Source organism: Micropterus salmoides, unplaced genomic scaffold (assembly GCF_014851395.1).
Source record: "Micropterus salmoides isolate LMB-PRFRI ecotype aquatic unplaced genomic scaffold, ASM1485139v1 Ms_hic_scaffold_9, whole genome shotgun sequence".
NCBI lineage: Eukaryota > Metazoa > Chordata > Actinopteri > Centrarchiformes > Centrarchidae > Micropterus > Micropterus salmoides.
Genome location: NW_024044681.1, coordinates 7,281,211 through 7,298,837, shown reverse-complemented (window position 1 = coordinate 7,298,837; position 17,627 = coordinate 7,281,211). Strand labels below are relative to the sequence as shown.

General features: G+C 42.7%; 1 protein-coding gene across 1 annotated transcript; it reads right to left on the bottom strand.

Moving 5' to 3' along the window:
- Positions 1-836: 836 nt before the first annotated feature.
- Positions 837-15,803, bottom strand: LOC119895194. Its single transcript, XM_038708125.1, has 4 exons — positions 14,871-15,803; positions 10,201-10,406; positions 9,993-10,107; positions 837-1,594 (listed from the first exon to the last, which is right to left on the bottom strand). Exons 1-4 carry the CDS (start codon positions 15,336-15,338, stop codon positions 1,424-1,426), a joined length of 960 nt encoding a protein of 319 aa, XP_038564053.1. The 5' UTR covers positions 15,339-15,803; the 3' UTR covers positions 837-1,423.
- Between the last annotated feature and the right edge of the window lie 1,824 nt (positions 15,804-17,627).

The window sequence follows — 17,627 nt, the reverse complement described above, 5'->3', positions numbered from 1 at the left end:
GACGCCTTGCAAATGGTTTCAGGACAAACGATCAATAACAAACCAAAGTAACGTGATTTTCTGCAGAGTCAGAAATCAGTTGCTGGTGTTCGCCTGTTCAGCTGCAGCGCTGGAGGAAGTACTCAGATCCTTTACTGCAATAAAAGTCCCCTCCTCAGATTCCTCCTCCTCATTAAAGTAAAGCAGGATGTTGCTGCTGCAGCTCATTCTGAACTCTTTAGTTTCAGACTGCAGCTGATTGTTCTTTTCATTCTGGATCAACCTGCTGATTACACGTTTAGTCTTTAGAAGGGGTGTGACGAGATGAGACAAGGCAAGCTTTTAACACAAGACAATCTTCAATGTTGAATATATATGGAAATAATAGCCATTCAAATAGCCGATTTCATCAATGAATATTTCTTCTAAATAGCACTGTAGTATCTTTATGTCTTATGAATTATCACATCATGGACTAAGTGTTTTTCGTCACACCCCTAATCTGAGCCCTTAAATGTCCCCGCTACTTTTCAACACAAAGTGGGGCCCTTGTGTGCTGCTCTCAGATCAGTTTCTCCTGTAGATCAACTTCTTTAATATCTGCTGAGTCTTGATTCAGTCTTCCCTCCTCTTTGCGTCTTTGTTCGGGGCAGTAACCTCTTTAAATTTGACTGCGGCTCCTTTTCACCTCGATGAGAAGTGAATTCATTTTAATTCAGTGATAAACTCCTGGACTTTAACAGCTCCTGTGTTTCAGCAGCTTTTCTGCACATTCAGAATCTGTGTTCTCTGACATGTAGAATATAAAGAGAATTAAAGTAAATGTTTAAAATAATCTGGTGGAACATCATCGTTAGCCATCAGCACAGTGTTTATTCAACCCGAAACCTTCGGTTCATAGGTGCAGAATGATTCATTAAAGGAATACAGAACACTACGTTTTACATTTCCTTAACACAAAGACACTGTAGAAGAACAAGCTTTCGTAGTGTGAATAAAACACTGAGCAGCAGGTGAAGGGTTCAAACAAGAGCTTTCAGTTCACTCAACATTTCATCACTAACCATGACCTCAGGAACAAACACTGTATACATATATTTGAATTAAAATAATAAAAGAATTGGAAACCACAACAATGCACCCAACAGAGTGGACAGTCCGTTACTATACTCAACTTAAATTTTCTTTTAAATAAGAGGACGCCAGAATGGATTCAAAATGGTCGCCGCTGAGATGCTGGTCACGTGTTTTCTTACACAGGTGACAGCGACATTAATAAACTGAGAAATATATTAAATTTAAATGTGAACTTTTTAAATTAATTTTAAAAATATAGAATTTTAAAATAAAATACCCTGATATTTTTGAAGAAAATAGTTAGAAAATCATCATTGGACAAGAAACATCCCCCAAATATAGAACGACAAAACAACTACAGAGTCCCTTAATTTAGCTTTGAAGCTTTCTGCAGTGGTGAGGAACAGTCAGGCCACAATCCTTTAACAAACTCTTCAGCTTGTGTGAAGTCATCAAAAGGGTCGCGATTGATCGGAGCTCTTCCTAAACTACAGAACGTGAGGTTCTCTCTCAGTCCATCAGCATCAAAGTTCAGCACCTGAAAAGGTAAAAAAACAGAAGAAGATTTCAGTTTATTTCAGTTTAACAGTGGAGAGCCCGCTGAGCAATACAATAAAATAAAGTACGTCACATTCAGTGAAATAAACAAGGTCAATTCACTTTATAACAAGGACCAATGACAACCTAATGATGTCAGTGCCAGATAGTCTCACATCTTAAATCCACCAGAGCGTGAGTCATGTTCCTATTTTCCTCTATTAATGACGAGTAGTAGGCTGCTCTGGCATTACGGAGGGCCTTCCTATAAGTTTTAAGACTATCTTGCCAAATTACACGAGAATTTTCCACTTTGGTGGAACGCCAATTCCTCTCAAGTTTCTGCGATATTTGCTTTAATTTGCGAGTTTCAGTATTATACCATGGAGCTAACTGTCTTTGTTTTAGTATTTTCTTTTTTAGAGGGGCTACAGAGTCGAGTGTCATTCGCAGCGAGCCTGCAGCACTATCAACAAGATGATCGAGTCCTTGATAATGAATTTAGAGCTGGTAGAATCGCCTCCTTAGATGAAACATTTGGAATTGGAACTTTTTCTGCATTCTGGTGAATTTTTCTGCAGGAGGTTATGGTGGAACTGTTTTTATTTATCTAAAGTAGTGTTTCTCAACGGGGGCGTTCCGAGGACGATGGGGGGCGCTGGAAGCAATATTTTGGAGGGGGGGGCGCTGAGCTGGGTTTGTGGGGCGTTTGTTGGTTGGAAATTCTAAGTCAAGTTTACACCAAAGATTCACAACAATACGAGTTTAAACTTTAAACTACTTGCAAAAAACTGTGGTCTGCAACATTAAAACCTGCCAGTTTAGTCCACTGACTGGACGAGACTGGCGAGGGGATACTTCCTGCGAATCAGTATCATAATGCAGTACAGGGCATGTTGTAAAATATTCTGAATTCTCTTTAAATAGGCTAAAGACGTTCTGAATGTGCAGAAAGGTTTGAACATGAGAAGTTACAGTGTTTCCCGTACGTTCATTTATTTGTGGCGTCCTGCCACAATATCCACGCTGACCGCCACAGATTGATGTTCGATTTTTCTTATTAAGCCTATTTAAAATCGTATTTGAGCTGCAGGCAGCGCGTATTCACGCAGCACATCCTCTTTGCTCGTCTCTAATCCGTCCCTCGCTCTCTCTCCCTCGTTAACACAGCTGCACAAATCTGTCCAACACAACGCCGTCAATGTCGGAGACCCAGCTATTAAAAGTTATTAGCAAGCATGTGTGGTGTCCAATATTTGTGCATTTGACTCATAACAGTTTAAAATAGCACTGTAGCAGCAGGACAGAGGGTCAGTGACCTCCTAAGGGGAGAGCAGTGATTGGTGGTTATGTAGGGACTGAACCCTTCTATAGAATTTGACCTCTGACCCCTTGTTTTGTTACCTCAGAATAGCACTGTACCCTTCTATGGGTTGGAGCTTTATTTTGCAGACTCAAACCCTTCTATGGTATCTAACAGATACCTACACATATGATATATAAGCTGTTTTTGATGTACAGAGAGACAGAGTGGCCGTCGGGCTGGGTCTCTCTCCAAGCTGCTGCAGAGCTTCTAATTGATGCTGAACTCCTTGATTTAATAAACTTTTATGATCAAGAACAGTGTCAAGCAGATTTCTTCTCAACACATCATGGCAGCATTATTGTTTGGACACCACACATGTAAGGAGCCAAGCTAATAAGGAGCGCTAAGTTAATGTTAGAATACAGCTTGTTTTCGAGACTAGCATGCTGTATCTGCGCCACAGTTACACTGTCATTCTGTGGAAACACTGAGTTATAAACAGATGAGCTAATAAAGTCCAGTCAATAACTGAATTAAAACGGATTAATTTCTCACTGAGATGAAAAGGGGCCACAAACACATTTAAATAGGTTACTGTGATCTACAGGAGAAAAATATTTAAAAGCAATAAGAATGTCTGAGAGCCTCACTACATTATATTCTATTATCATTATATATTTTGAATTGTCACCTGCCACCAATGGCGCAGGAAGTGCTGTGCTGCAGCACCCCCTGCTTTACTATGGGCTATTGTTTAACTGCAGGCAATTAAAAAGATCATTTTAATTGCCAACAGATCAGTAAAATATTTATAGCTTACTGAAATATTTAGGGTTTGAATATGAGAAGAGTAGACTGCGCAGGTTTGATTATGTTTGATTTTTTAGCTAATCAAATCAAAACAAGATGTGTATTAACCGATCACATGTCCTTGCCGATCACAAGGAGTACACACACAGGGCAGGGCACTGCTGTGAACAGTTTGGGATTGTTCCCTCTGGCTGGATGGATTTTACACATCACGCAAGCACTACTGCAGCTGGGGACTCTCCGCAGCGCTACGCAACTTTCAAAATTCTTCCATCTCACGGAGAAAAGAAATCAGGTCGAAACAAAATTTAGCTTTATTGGCAATGTAAATGTTAACAGTGTTGTCAAAGCTGAAGGAAACTACAATTCAATTCATGAAATTCATTGTATAAATAAAATAATTTTATTTCTATATGTTGGATATAGAATATTATTATCTAATGTTGTTTATTTCTCTACGTCTTCTGTCATCACGGCTGTGTCTCCTTCTCCAACGATAACAGCAGCCGTCTCTGTAACACTTGGCGGTTTGCACCTTCCAGTCAAACGTATTAAATACAGACGCTGTTGCACTTATGTGAAATTGCGTTTAGGCTCGTTAGCTCACACTGCGTGTAGTAAATAAATGTGTTTGTGACCTCACTCTGCGTGCACGCCATTAGCAGATCAGCTTACGTGTTCATTTGCTGGTGATATCACGTTTGCACGCGTTTTTACTCACGCAGACCTTTAGTGAATCTGGCCCATGGACTGCAAAGCATTTGACACTGGTTCAAGTTAAAACACATCCTGTGATGTGGAGATATGAGAGCACTCAATTTCTAAGGCAAATTAGTGGTCGATTGGTGTCACATTTTGCATAAAACCTGGCAGGGGGATGGGAACTTACTAGCCTAAGATTCATGTTAATTGGAGATGACCTATGCGGTGATATATCAGTTTCTTGTGTGACCGTTAACTAAAGGAAGGTGTTCCTTTCTAACTTAAGCATTTTTTGGATTATCAAAAGCACTGTGGTGATGTTTTCTGTTGTTATCTGTTGGTTTGTTGGTCTGACGATTGCTGTATGGCACACTTTGAATTTCCGAAAGGACTAATAAAAAGGGGTGGTGATGGCGCAGTAGATAAGATACCTGCCTTTGGTGTGAGTGACCCATTTTCAATCCCCCACTGTGAGACGTCCACCATTGTGTCCCTGAGCAAGACACTTAACCCCTCGTTGCTCCAGAGGCGTGCGACCTCTGACATATAAAGCAATTGAAAGTCGCTTTGGATAAAAGCATCAGCTAAGTGAATTAATGTAAATAAATCTATCGGTATAAGGTTTTTCAACGTGTAACGTGCTATGTGGTATTAACGGGCCAAAATGCATTTAGCTTGTTTTTATAGGTTGACATTTGTCATGTTTTGCGTCTGAGGTGTCTGCAGCAGTGTGTACCAGCCCTGTGAATTTCACTTATGTTACGGTCTAGGCTGCAGTATGACTTTTATCAACGGAATAATAAAAAGGCACTGGGGGCCACGCTGCTTTGCATACATGGCCCCCAGTCCCCTCCGGACCAGAGGAGGGATCCAGGAGACCAAAACCAGGGCTAAAAACACTACAATGAAAAATAAATATATAAAGGTGAAAACTGTCTTGAGGCCGACGGAAAGGGCAACAAACCTCTGGTGGCCGACAGCGAAGGTGAAACCCCTTAGGCAGCCGGCGGCAAAGGTGTGACCCCTCTGGAGGCCTGCAGGAGGCCAGCGACAAGACTGGAGACCAGAGCCCGAGCTCAAAGGCTGGGGTGCAGCACCAGAGACCGGCAACAGAACTATTGGACTGGAAGCCAGTGAAGCCAGGGAAACTAGAAGCAGCTGAAACTCAGGAACTCAAGGCTGCTGTACTTTAGCAGGCACAAGAGGCTGTAGCGGTTCAGGAGTGTGTGGAGGCGGTTTTTGTTCAGCAATGTTAGAGGGGGGCTGCAGCTCAGCAGGTGCAGGATTAAGCTATAACTATGCAGGTTCAGCCCTGGTATCCCATACTCCTGCAGTACATCCTCTGGTTTCCCTTTCTTAAAATGGGAACCACCACCCCGGTCTGCCACTCCAGAGGTAGTGTCCCTGATCTCAACGGAACATTGAAGATGTGTGTCAGCCAAGACAGACTTTGTTGTCCGAACCCTTTTAGCATCTCAGGGTGTATAAAGCCTTATCTTAACCTATAATATTACATCATTATTTGATGGCCTGAGGGAGACTCCACACTGGGTTCAAGAGCCTGATAACTGAGCTCTGTGTTTCATTACCCCATCAAAGGGATACCCCTGTCTCCCCCAAGTTGTGACATAACCCAGGAAGCCGAACTTTAAATAACCAAAGACTGGAGTCTCCAAAGACAAGGCATTTAATTAAGTTTAATTAAATCTTTTAGTTACTTGATTACGTTTGCCTCTATTTGAGTAGTTATGTTAACATGTTGTTGCTATCTATGGTTGATATTAGTGCTGAAAAGAATCTAAATAAGTTACTTTTGCAGTGTTTTTATTTTCAGCAAGACACTCTTTCATCTAATGTAATCAATGCTTGTTCATAATACTTTCCTACAAAATTCCTTTATAAATGATGATAAAGAAATGTTTTACTATACTCTTAACCGCCAGCTTGAATTTAAGGATGAATCAACAATATTTCCCAGTTCCTAAAGAGAGATGATCTTGGATTAATCTAAGCTTTCCTCATGTAACCTGAGCTCCCCCCAAGTGGACGAAATAAGTATTACATGCCCTCGTCGGAAATGCCGTTAAATGTATAAATATCCTGACCAATAATGTGACAATTGTTTCCTGTTACCAAATGCCTAGAACAGTACAACCGTTCGACCATTGAGGTTCGATTGTGGAAAATATTTGATTATAATATGTGCAAATAGATTTCTTTTCTTTTAGACATTAAGTTTTGAAAGGCAGTCCCTGGGGAAACCTGAGACGCCCCCTGGGGAACCACGCCCCAGGCAACAAAAGAGCGACACGCGACGTCCTTCGTGCTCTCTTCTCTTCTCTGCTCCTCTCTCTCGGCTCTCTGGACGATTCGGCACGCGTCCGGCGTGCCTCGCCAGGCACCGCCCAGACTCGGCCAGCGAGACAGGCCTTTTGTTCGCCTGAAGCTACACACCTGAAGTGCCGCGACATTGATCTGCCCCTCAGTTTGTTTTATTTTCTTTCTTTCTTTTGTTGTGTTAAAGTTATCAGTCTGTTAAGTTACACTGGACTAATTCAGGAATGACCAAGTTCCATTTTAAAGCTTTTTCGTCAAGCCAACTTCACCGAGGTCAGACCAAGCCACGTGGTCTCGCCAGCTACAACGAAGGAAACCTGAAAACAGCCGAATTGCCAGACGGAGGACGGCGTTTTCAATCAGACACGGAGAACCCCGGAGAATCCCTAGCAAAAAGCCAGGATCGGGCAGCTAGAGTGGGACCAGCAACAGGCCAAAAGCAGGCTGTCGACAAGCAGTAAGACCAAACAACATTCTGTGGTCAGAGATTTCCTTTTAACTCCTAAACTCAAAACGTTAGCTTACTTTCATTAGTTCTCCTCTGCCGTATGAGTCAAATGCTTCCCACAATCGAACCTCCTGGCTCATTGTGCCACCATTGTTTATTTACCCTTTTATATCACCTTAGTTAGAGAATAAATTCACTGTAATATAATCAAGAGCTGTGTGTGTTGCCTATTTCTACGTCCCTGCCAAGAGAATTGACCCTTTACATATGAGACAGACTGATTGATTTAAGATAACGGAGCAATTATTAACTAACTGACCACTAGTAATAATTGTATAATTATTAAAAGCTACCTAGAGGTCCGGAGTATCTAGGATTATAACAACTCCGGTGGTGTCCTGGAACGAGGAATAATTTTAGATTTTATGAATATTAAAATTCATAATTGGGTATTAATTCTCATAAATGTATTAAAATGCATAACTAAATTAGGCATGCTACATGGCCATGTGTCAAACTGCAGAGATACTGGTCGGAGGTGCTGAGGGAAATCGGGAGGATTCTGGATACCCGATTGGAAATTTACCCATTGTGTCCTTGGTATTAGGCCTTCCAAATAGGAATATTAACTACGGCATCTAACAAGTGTCTGTATAATGTGTTGGCATTCGCTGCCAAAAATATATATATTCTTGCAGTGTATCTCTGATGCCAGCCCCTCTATTCAGGGCTGGCATAGAGTTATATTTCATTTGGAGTATCTCACGGGTATTCTCCACTCCAGGTCGGATCAGTTTCTTGGAGTTTGGGGGCCCTACCTTAGGTCTTTGGAGCTTGGCCTGGCAAATGCTGTGTTACGGGGAGTCTGAGTGGGTGTGGTTTTCTTCTGTTGTTTGTTTTTTGTGAACTTGAGGTATTATTGATAGTCTCTTTTGTTTTTGCTTGTTAGGGGTTCAAGTACCAGCGGAGCTGGGAACCATATTGTAATCATTCTCGTTTTTATTTTTTTTATTCTTCCGCCGCTAATTCCACTACTGCAGCCTAGACAGTAACTGCTAGGGATGCGAAACTCCTAGGGTAGGTACAAGCCCCCAGCAAGTAACTCAGGCGCAAAAATTCGCACACTTCTACCGCTAGGGGGCGCTACAGGCAACGTCAACGTGTTTGGGCTTGGAACTCCCGCCTGCGAAGGCGGATATCAAAAACCTTCTATCCAAGCGTTCGGAGGATCGAGCTGAATCCCGTGGTATAAACTTTTTTTTCGCTACATCACGAAAACTGAAAAACCTATTTTAATTAACTCTTCCAAAGCCGCAAATCCGATCAACACCAAACTTGGCACAGATAATCTCTGGACCAAGCTGATGAAAGTTTGTAGATGAAATTTTGATCCAGCAAAAAATGTCCCAATTGCAAGCTAACAAAAAACAGGAAGTCTAACATATCTCAGGCTTGGAAAGGCCGATCAACACACAACTTGAGGACCCTATGTGGCATGCCCCCCTGTGGGGCTGTGCAAAATTTGCTACAGTTAGCCCCTAGTTGGCGCTATTCAAAAAATCACGTTGACTTACATGCATTTTAGATCTCCACAACCACAACTCCGATTGATACCAAATTTGGGGCAATTGTTCCCCATGGGGCCCTGGTCACACGTGAAATTTTGGTGCAATTCGGCCAAAAGGTGGCGCTATAATGGAAGCTCAAATACGGTTAGAGAATCCCATTCATTTCAACCAAAGGACATTTTGCCTCATAACTACAGCTCACTACATCGCACATTAATAAACCTTATGTCTACGTCTTTGGGGGATGCTGCCGATTCCGATGGTATAGGACACGCCTCTGTGCGATGACCTTTTCAGTTCGCTAAATCGCGAAAACTGGAAAACCTATTTTAATTAACTCCTCCGAAGCCGCAAGTCCAATCGCCACGAAACTTGGCACGGACCATCTCTGGACAAAGCTGAAGAAAGTTTGAAGAGGGAATTGTGATTCACCAAAAAACGGCTGTATTATAACCTAACACATTTTTGCGTAAACGCTAAACACAGGATGTCATGTCACATATTATGTTTGAAATGTCCGATCTACACCAAACTCGGGGACCTTGTCTGCCACGCCCTCCCAAGGGGCTGTGTGAAATTTCGCGTCAATCACCCTCTAGGTGGCGCTATTACTTGGAAATCAAATAACACTCCCATAGACATACATTCATTTCAGATCGTAACCGCGAGCCCCTTTCATTTACAACTCTGATCATTTATACTCCACGGGCCCCCGAGCAACGGCGGGGTACCTTGGACAATAAATCATGGCGGGCCCTCCGCGGGGCCAGGGGGGGCGTGCAGGACTGGACTGTTAGCATCCATGCTAGGTGCTAACTCAGCTTACTGTTATTGTTCGGTTATAGTAAGTACAGTAGAATTAAGGACTATATTTTAAGATGAATGAGTATCTACTTCTGTACTGCAGTAACGTTTACTCCATAATTTCAACTTATTTCTCTTTTTTGTGTGTGTTTGTGTGAGTACCATTTTATTTTAATTTACTAAATATCTATCGACAGACATCATGTACACATAAAACCAAACACACGTGTGTGTCAGGGTGGATCATTTGTAGTTTCCACCTCACAGCAACACTTAAAGACGAAAGCAACCTGAGCTCTGAAATCTGACTGAGTCAGAAACCAGAACCCCTTTTAGGACTTCCCTACCCTTCACCTCTAGAATATGGACAGAACAATCCAGCCTGTCAGTAAAGGGTGAGAAGAACAATGAGTAGTGAGGGTACCTGTTTATCCACATGCAGGGCGACGGCAACATTATCCCAGACATAAAACTGTTGAGGATGCTCTGCCTCTGCTGCTTCCATCTGCATCGCATCCTGTCTCAAGACAAACTTATACCTGACCAAAACAGACCAGCATCTGCGGTTAGTTCAGTGTCTGAACTAAATAAATGTGGGAGAGTTCATGCGTCACAGAGTTTCTGGTTCTTACGTGTGTGTCTCACTCATGGCCTCAGGCCTCCAGATGAAGCAGCCGTCTCTGTAGGTGCAGACAGAGTTTGGGTCGTCAGTCAGCAAAGGATATTTAGAGAACCGCTCCTGATTGGCTGGGCTGTGGACCAGCACAACGTACATCACTTCCTTTTTGTACAGGACGGTCTCGTACACCCGCATGACGGGCTGAGCGCCGCTGCAAAACTGGAGACAGTAAAAGAGGTTTTAATGGAAAACTCAGTCCTGTAAACGTGCTGAGAACAAAGACGGCAGTTTTCTCTCTGTGGGCTGATAAATTCTTGATGAGGCATTTTTAACATAATCTGCTGTCACTTTAACACGCTGTGCAGCTGCAGGTTCAGGAGACAGTCGACATAGAAGGAAGGCAGGGTGATGTTTTCGCAGGCTCACGCCAGAACTCACGTGACCATCCCACAACGACGCCTCGTTACGTATCAGAGAGCCGTCCTGCTGGTTTAAACATCTTAGTTTACTAAAGTCTTACAAAACAGAGATGTAGACTCAGTTCTAATAAAACAAACTGTATTGAACAAAACAACAATAAAGAAAGCAAGGATCAAGATGGCGCCGCTGTGTGTTTATCTTTGCTGGGATTATTGTTGACTTGCCTGTTTCTACTGTTTGTCACTCGAAATGTGTCGCCGCTACTGGTGTATGACCGCCTGACTTTGTTAAGTATACGTAATTCTGTGGAGAAAGTGCCGATCTACGACTCGGTCGGTCAGTTGACAGGTACGCCACCTCCTTTCCTTACGTCCATACCTGCCTATCTATGGCGTCAACCTTGCCTGCCACTCCAGAGAAATAGCCGCAGGAGACGCGGTAGGAGAGGCGGAATACGTGTCAGGCTCAGAGTGAACCTGACATCATCCTCTGCCTGTGATCGGGGTCATCCTTGTGGTGGGTTTTCGGCTGGGTTCGTCGGCTGTGGTCTGCGTTCTGTGGCATGCAGTTATCGGTGGCTCCGGTCGACTGTACCGGGCTTCGAGAGTCCATTTCCCCGCTACTGGAACAGGGAGCGCCTCAAGCGAGGCTGCGTGCTTGGGAATCTCCGCCCGCTTGGTCGTGCTTCCCAATGGACTGAAAGACGCTCTATTCAGATGGCGCTGATCAACTAGATCATTTACAAATAAGACGTTTATATTGAATGACCTTTTTATGACAAATGCTCTGGACCTTTAGTTGTTGACGCAAACATGGCTGAAACCAGGTGATGACAGCGCCTTTTCGGAGCTCCTCCCCCCCCGGCTGTTCTTTCTACAACTCCCCACAACTGTCAGGTAGAGGCGGTGGGCTGGCCACGCTCATCAAAGACGAGCACAGTTGCAGGCTACTACCTGCACTTGTTTATTATAGTTTTGAACTTCAGCTGTTTGTGGCTAATCTAGATTCACCTGTACTGTGTGCAGTTATTCACCGCCCACCAAAGCTAAACAAAGATTTTATACACGAGTTTTTAGCTGATGTTGTTCCTAAATATGACAAGCTTTTGGTTTGTGGGGACTTCAATATCCATATGTGTTGTCCTTCAAACCCACTCGCTCATGATTTTAATACTCTTTTAAACTCTTTTGGCCTAAATCAATGTGTGGAAGGGCATCATCTCGGCCACACTTTGGATCTCTATATCTCACACCTCAGTTTTACTTGAGGAAATAACAGAATCCGGTATCTCAGATCACTTCCCTATTAGATTTGAGATCAGTGTCTCCTCAGCCTCTAGGCGCCGCTGCATCATACCCTTTTTAGGTGTAGAGTTTGCTTCTGCGTTTATGGGCTCACAGTTTTATGCTATGAATGGTCTGGTCTCTCCTTTTTCCCCAGATAATGTTCTCTCTGTGTTTCATTCCACAAGCACTGAAATTTTAGACTCTATTGCCCCTTTTCGGACTAAAGCTATTAAACCTAAGGTGGATCCCTGGTTAAATGACGCCACAAGGGCCCTCTTACAACATTGTAGACAAGCCGAACGAAGGTGGAAGAAGGACAGATTATTTACATCACTGTGTCTATTAAGGGACAGCCTAGCCGCATACCAGAAGGCTGTAAAGGTGTCGAAGATGGTATTAATGGTATTAAATAAAACTCTAGGTTCATGGCAACTGCTAGTACCTTCAGGATAGTGAAGGAAGTTTTTAATAGCGCCATTGGGTAGAGTCTACTCACGTTAATTAATTCTTGTCTTAGTCTAGGTTGTGTCCCAGCTGCTTTTAAACATGCTGTGGTCAGGCCCCTATTTAAGAAACCAAATCTTGATCCTTCAGTGTTATCTAATTTTAGACCATTTACTCATCTGCCTTTTCTGTCAAAAGTCTTGGAAAAAGTTGTTTTTATACAGCTACAAGCCTTTATGCAGAAAGATTCTGTGCTTGAAAAATTTCAATCTGGTTTTAGATCACGTCACAGTACTGAGTCTGCGCTGCTCAGAGTACTCAATGACATTGCCTTGTCCGTGGATGCCGGGAATCTTTCTGTTTTAGTGCTTTTGGACCTCACGGCGGCGTTTAATACGGTGGACCATGCAGTTCTCCTCTCTCACCTTGAGCGTGATGTAAGCATTCGTGGTTTGGCTCTTCAAAGGTTTAGCTCCTATTTAGCAAATAGGAGCTTCTCTGTTATGATTGGTGAATGCTCTTCGTCAGCTGCTCCTCTTTCTTGTGGGGTACCCCAGGGTTCAATTCTTGGCCCAATCTTGTTTTCTTTATATATGTTGCCGTTAGGGAGTATTATAGGAAAGCACAACCTGTCCTTTCACTGTTATGGCAATGATTTGCAGATTTATTTGACTTTAAAACCGAATGTTAGTGTCGCACTAGACTCCCTACTTAGTTGTATTAATGATATTAAGTTGTGGTTGTCACAGAGTGCATCATCTTCGATAACCCAAATGGTTCAGCTGTGAATTTGGGGGCTCTGGCTCCATACCTTAAGCCTGCTGTCAGAAATTTGGGGGTTACTTTTGATTGCAACATGAAATTTGACATGCATATCAGTAATGTTGTCAAAATGATTTTTTTCCAGCTTCGTCTTCTATCTAAAGTTAAGCCTTTTCTTAACAGGCATGACCTAGAAAAAGTGATTCATGTCTTTATTAGTTCGAGGTTGGATTATTGTAACGCTCTTTATGTTGGTTTAAATCAAAGCTTCATCTCACGACTTCAACTTGTGCAAAATTTTGTTGCTCGGTTTTTAACAAATACATCTAGGCGTGCTCACATCACTCCCGTCCTCTACACTTTACATTGGCTCCCAGTGCAGTAAAGAATAAATTTAAAGATTTTGCTGTTTGTTTTTAAGGCCCTAAATGGCCTGGCCCCGGAGTACTTAACTGAGATTTTAACCCTGCGTGAGCACAGCCGGTCGTTACGGTCTTCAAACCAATTGGTTTTAGAGGTCCCAAGGTCGAAGTATAAGTGATGGGGTGATCAGGCGTTTGCAGTTGCTGCTCCGAGACTCTGGAACAAGCTACCCCCTGATATTCGCACAATTACTATTTTTAGGTCTAAACTTAAAACCCTCCTGTTTAGAATGGCTTTTAATACGCAGTAGTGGTGTGACAATTTCCTTTTTCTTGTTTCTTTTTAACTTTTCTTTTCTTTTTTTGTTATATGTATCTATTGTATGATATGCTGTTTTATTATATTCTATGATGTGAAGCACTTTGGATACCTAACAGTTGTTGTAAAGTGCTATAGAAATAAATGTTGATTGATTGAATAAGAAAACTATTCTGACTGTTCTAGAGAAATTCAACACCAGGAGCTGCCCAGCAGGTGGCACAATTTTGACTGGATCAAACAGTTGCTTCACACTGATTCAGTGCTTCAGAAGCTTTGTTCCTCATCAGACACAGTGAAGAGACAGAGCAGCTGCTGTGTACTCCGATTGAATAGCTTCAGGTTGCGTCCGACCCCGAATTCAGGAAACTCCTCCATTAAAGGAGCAGTTTAGGGAGTGTGTTCAAACTTAACAGGAGTTTAGAAGAACCTGATAATATGATACAGACGCTCTCTGATTTACTGCGCATAACGCACCGCAACTCATTGTTCAACAGGAACATTATAAATCTGCAAAGGGACTTAGGACATTATAATATCCAGCTGGGCCACAAGAGATGTTAGAAGTAAATTTACTCATTACAATACAATACACAGACACTGTTACAGCTCTCTGAAGTTATTAAGGATGGACCTGATACAAGACAGAACATGTTGGAAACATAAGAAGGTGTACTTAATGCTGTGTGGGAAGGCTCCGCGGTTCTTCCCTTTTGGAAGTCTGTGCTGGGGATACGTGAATAAACAGCCCTTACCAGACTCCCTGAAGTTATGTCTGCTTGGTGATGAAACACTTTTACCACAAGGTGTCACCAAACCACAGTCTGGAATAATACTGACAGGTTTTAATAAGTCCGGGATCATTTCCTCCTGTGCTTTAAGGGCTCACTTCATTCAAAGTTTGTGGGAAAGTCAAAGGCTTGTGTTGGTCCCTTATCAGATGTGCATGTCTGCAAAAGTTACAATGGTGCTCAGTTATCTCCATATTTGAACAACATCACGTCTCCTCTTCTGACCTTTGATTTTTATTTTTACACTATTATATTTATCCTAGACCAGCTGTGACAGAAAATAACCCGACCCTCAGTACCTGCTCGCTGTAGGCCTTCAGCACCTCCTCCAGGGGGAAGGTGAGGCGGTACGAGCCCAGCCTGGAGGTCTGCTCGAAGGCCGGGGAGGTGGTAAACTTCTCCAGGAAGCTCTGCTGCTTCTGGACCTGCTCCTCCGTCCGGTCCGGGAAGGTCGTCTCCAGGAGCCTCCTCTCAGCTGACGCTATCTCATCAGGTCCCACAGCCAGACTCCACCACAGCAGAGAGCCTCTGACCGGGTTCCTGAAGCCTTCATCAGTCTTGATGCCTCTTAGTCCATCTCTGTTTGTGTCGTGTTTCAGATGAGACACATGAAACTCTGGTCGAGGGGAAGCCGGGATGTTTTCTTTGTAAAGGTACTGGTTTGTCAGCCTTATTTCCAGAGCTTCCTCTTTCAAATCATCCAGCTTCAAGTGCTGACTGTCAACAACATTTTCAGGATATCCTCTCCTGTTGTATCGGGTGTACATGGTCAAGTGAGGAATGATGTCGATTAAAAAGACAAACTATAAGTGTTCAGCGTCTCTGCTCTGCTCTGGAGAGGTGTGAGCTCTGATCTGATCTCCAACACCGGCAGAGTGCTGCTATATAAACCACATCCAGTAACGTCACAGTCATGAGTAAACTGTGTGAGTCAACGTGTGAGTAAGGAGACGGGAATGAACAGGCCCTTTTCTTTCCTTTCCATCCTTTTCTTTTAAATCTTTATCTGTTCCTTTCTCTTCTCAGGAAACGGGAAGTGAAAGTAAATTTGAACACATTGACTGCAAAGCATTTGACGCTGGTTCAGATTAAAACACATTCTGTGATGTGGAGATATGAGATCACTTCATTTGTAAGGCCACCTAGTGGCCAATTGGTGCCAGATTTTGCATAAAGCCTCGGAGGGGCATGGGAACTTACTAGCCTAAGTTTTGTGTTAATTGGACAGAGCAATGCGGAGATGCCCGTTAACTACAGGAAGGTGTTCCTTTATAACTTGTGCATTTTTTAGATTATCACATTGTTTTAATAACTTTTAATCATGAGGGTCCATAGATTCTACTCGAAACGTTTTGTGCAGATCAGACTCATCGTCTAAAAAGAGTTTGAAAAAAGTAGGTTTCACGCTAAAAAAAATTGCGGAAAACAGGTGGAAATTTCCCCTACGGGGGATTAATAACGTTCTATCTTATCTTATAAATGGGTGTGACCTATTTCATGAGATGCAGCTCAGTTCAGGGAAAGTGTGGATATTGAAATGGTAGCCGATTACAAATACTACAGGAACAGTAATAGATGCTAAACTGTTATGGAATTCTAACACTGATGTTATCCATAAGAAAGGTCTGCAAGGTCTATATTTTATGTGTAAACTGAGACAGTTTGGTGTGGCGAGTTTATTAACTTTTTGTTCCATTCCCTGGTATTTTACATTGTCAGTGAATAATAGTGTGAGCCCCAATTGGTTAAGAAAGGGCAGGTGATTATTAGAGATCACATTCCCTATTTAGCGAGTACGAGCTGTCACATTCAGGCAGACGGTACAGGGCGCCAACCCTCCGAACCAACCGGGCCCACAGCTCCTTTCTGCCTACCAGTACTGCAAACTGTGAAACAAAAATAACTAAACATCTGGGTGTGAGGAGCCTTATTATTATATGTAGAGCAGTCTGGTGATGTTTTCTGTAGTTTGGGCCAAAATGCTTTAACCTTAATTATAGGTTGACATTTGTCATGTTTTGCGTCTGAGGTGTCTGCAGCAGTGTGTACCAGCCTGTGAATTTCACTTGTGTTTACAGTCTAGGCTGCAGTATGACGTTTATCAACAGAATAATTCACAGTTTTTCACTTCATGAAAGTTAACTGGAACATTTTGGTCCTAATTATTGTTAGATAAAAGTTTACTACAGTAGAATTCAGGACTATATTCTGAGATGAATCTACTTCTGTAGATAGGTGATGGTACCTGTTTATCCACATTCCGGGGGCGACAGCAACGTTATCCCAAACATAAGAACAAAACATCATCGCGCCGCGCCCACCTGCATCATCACGTCTCACGACCAACTCATAGCTGCCAAAAATAGAAAAGCAGGAACAGACGGGTGTCTGTGGTTAGTTCAGGCGTCACAGAGTTTCTGGTTCTTACCTGTGTGTCTCACTCATGGCCTCAGGCCCTGATTGGCTGGGCTGTGGACCAGCACAACGTACATCACTTCCTGTTTGTACAGCAGCAAAACTGGAGACAGTAAAAGAGGTTTTAATGGAAAACTCAGTCCTCTAAACGTCCTGAGGACAAAGACGGCAGTTTTCTCTCGGACTTAGGACATGATAAAATATCCAGCTGGGCCACAAGAGATGTTGTAAATTGACTAATTACAACACAATACACTGATTACATGCCTATGAAGTTATTTAGGATGGGCCTGACACAAGACAGAACGTGTTGCAAACGTAAGAAGGCAAATGGCACAACGGTTCTACAGTCTGGATTAAGTCTGATAGGTTTCATTATGGCAGCAAGACTCTTTATGCGAAACTGGGAAAACACAAAAACATGTGAAATCGCCGAACGGGTTAAACTTGAAACAGCTTCATTTAAATACTTAGGAAACAGCTTCATTTAAATACTTAGGTCAAAGGAAGCCATGACGAATCTGAGATCATTTCCTCACGTCGGGCAAACTGAATTAAAGGTTTTTGGGAAATCAAAGGCTTGATATGATGCAGCTGAAACTGTCTCATGGGTTAATGTGGGTGCATTTGTAAAATCTTTT

What these genes read in the sequence shown, in the direction of transcription:
- LOC119895194 (XM_038708125.1), bottom strand. Translation starts at nt 15,338, where the DNA reads ATGTACACCCGATACAACAGGAGAGGATATCCTGAAAATGTTGTTGAC. An exon ending in TGAAGGCCTACAGCGAGCAG is followed by an intron (nt 10,407 to 14,870) that starts GTACTGAGGGTC and finishes TACTGTCTCCAG; the next exon opens with TTTTGCAGCGGCGCTCAGCC. An exon ending in GCCATGAGTGAGACACACAC is followed by an intron (nt 10,108 to 10,200) that starts GTAAGAACCAGA and finishes TGTTTTGGTCAG; the next exon opens with GTATAAGTTTGTCTTGAGAC.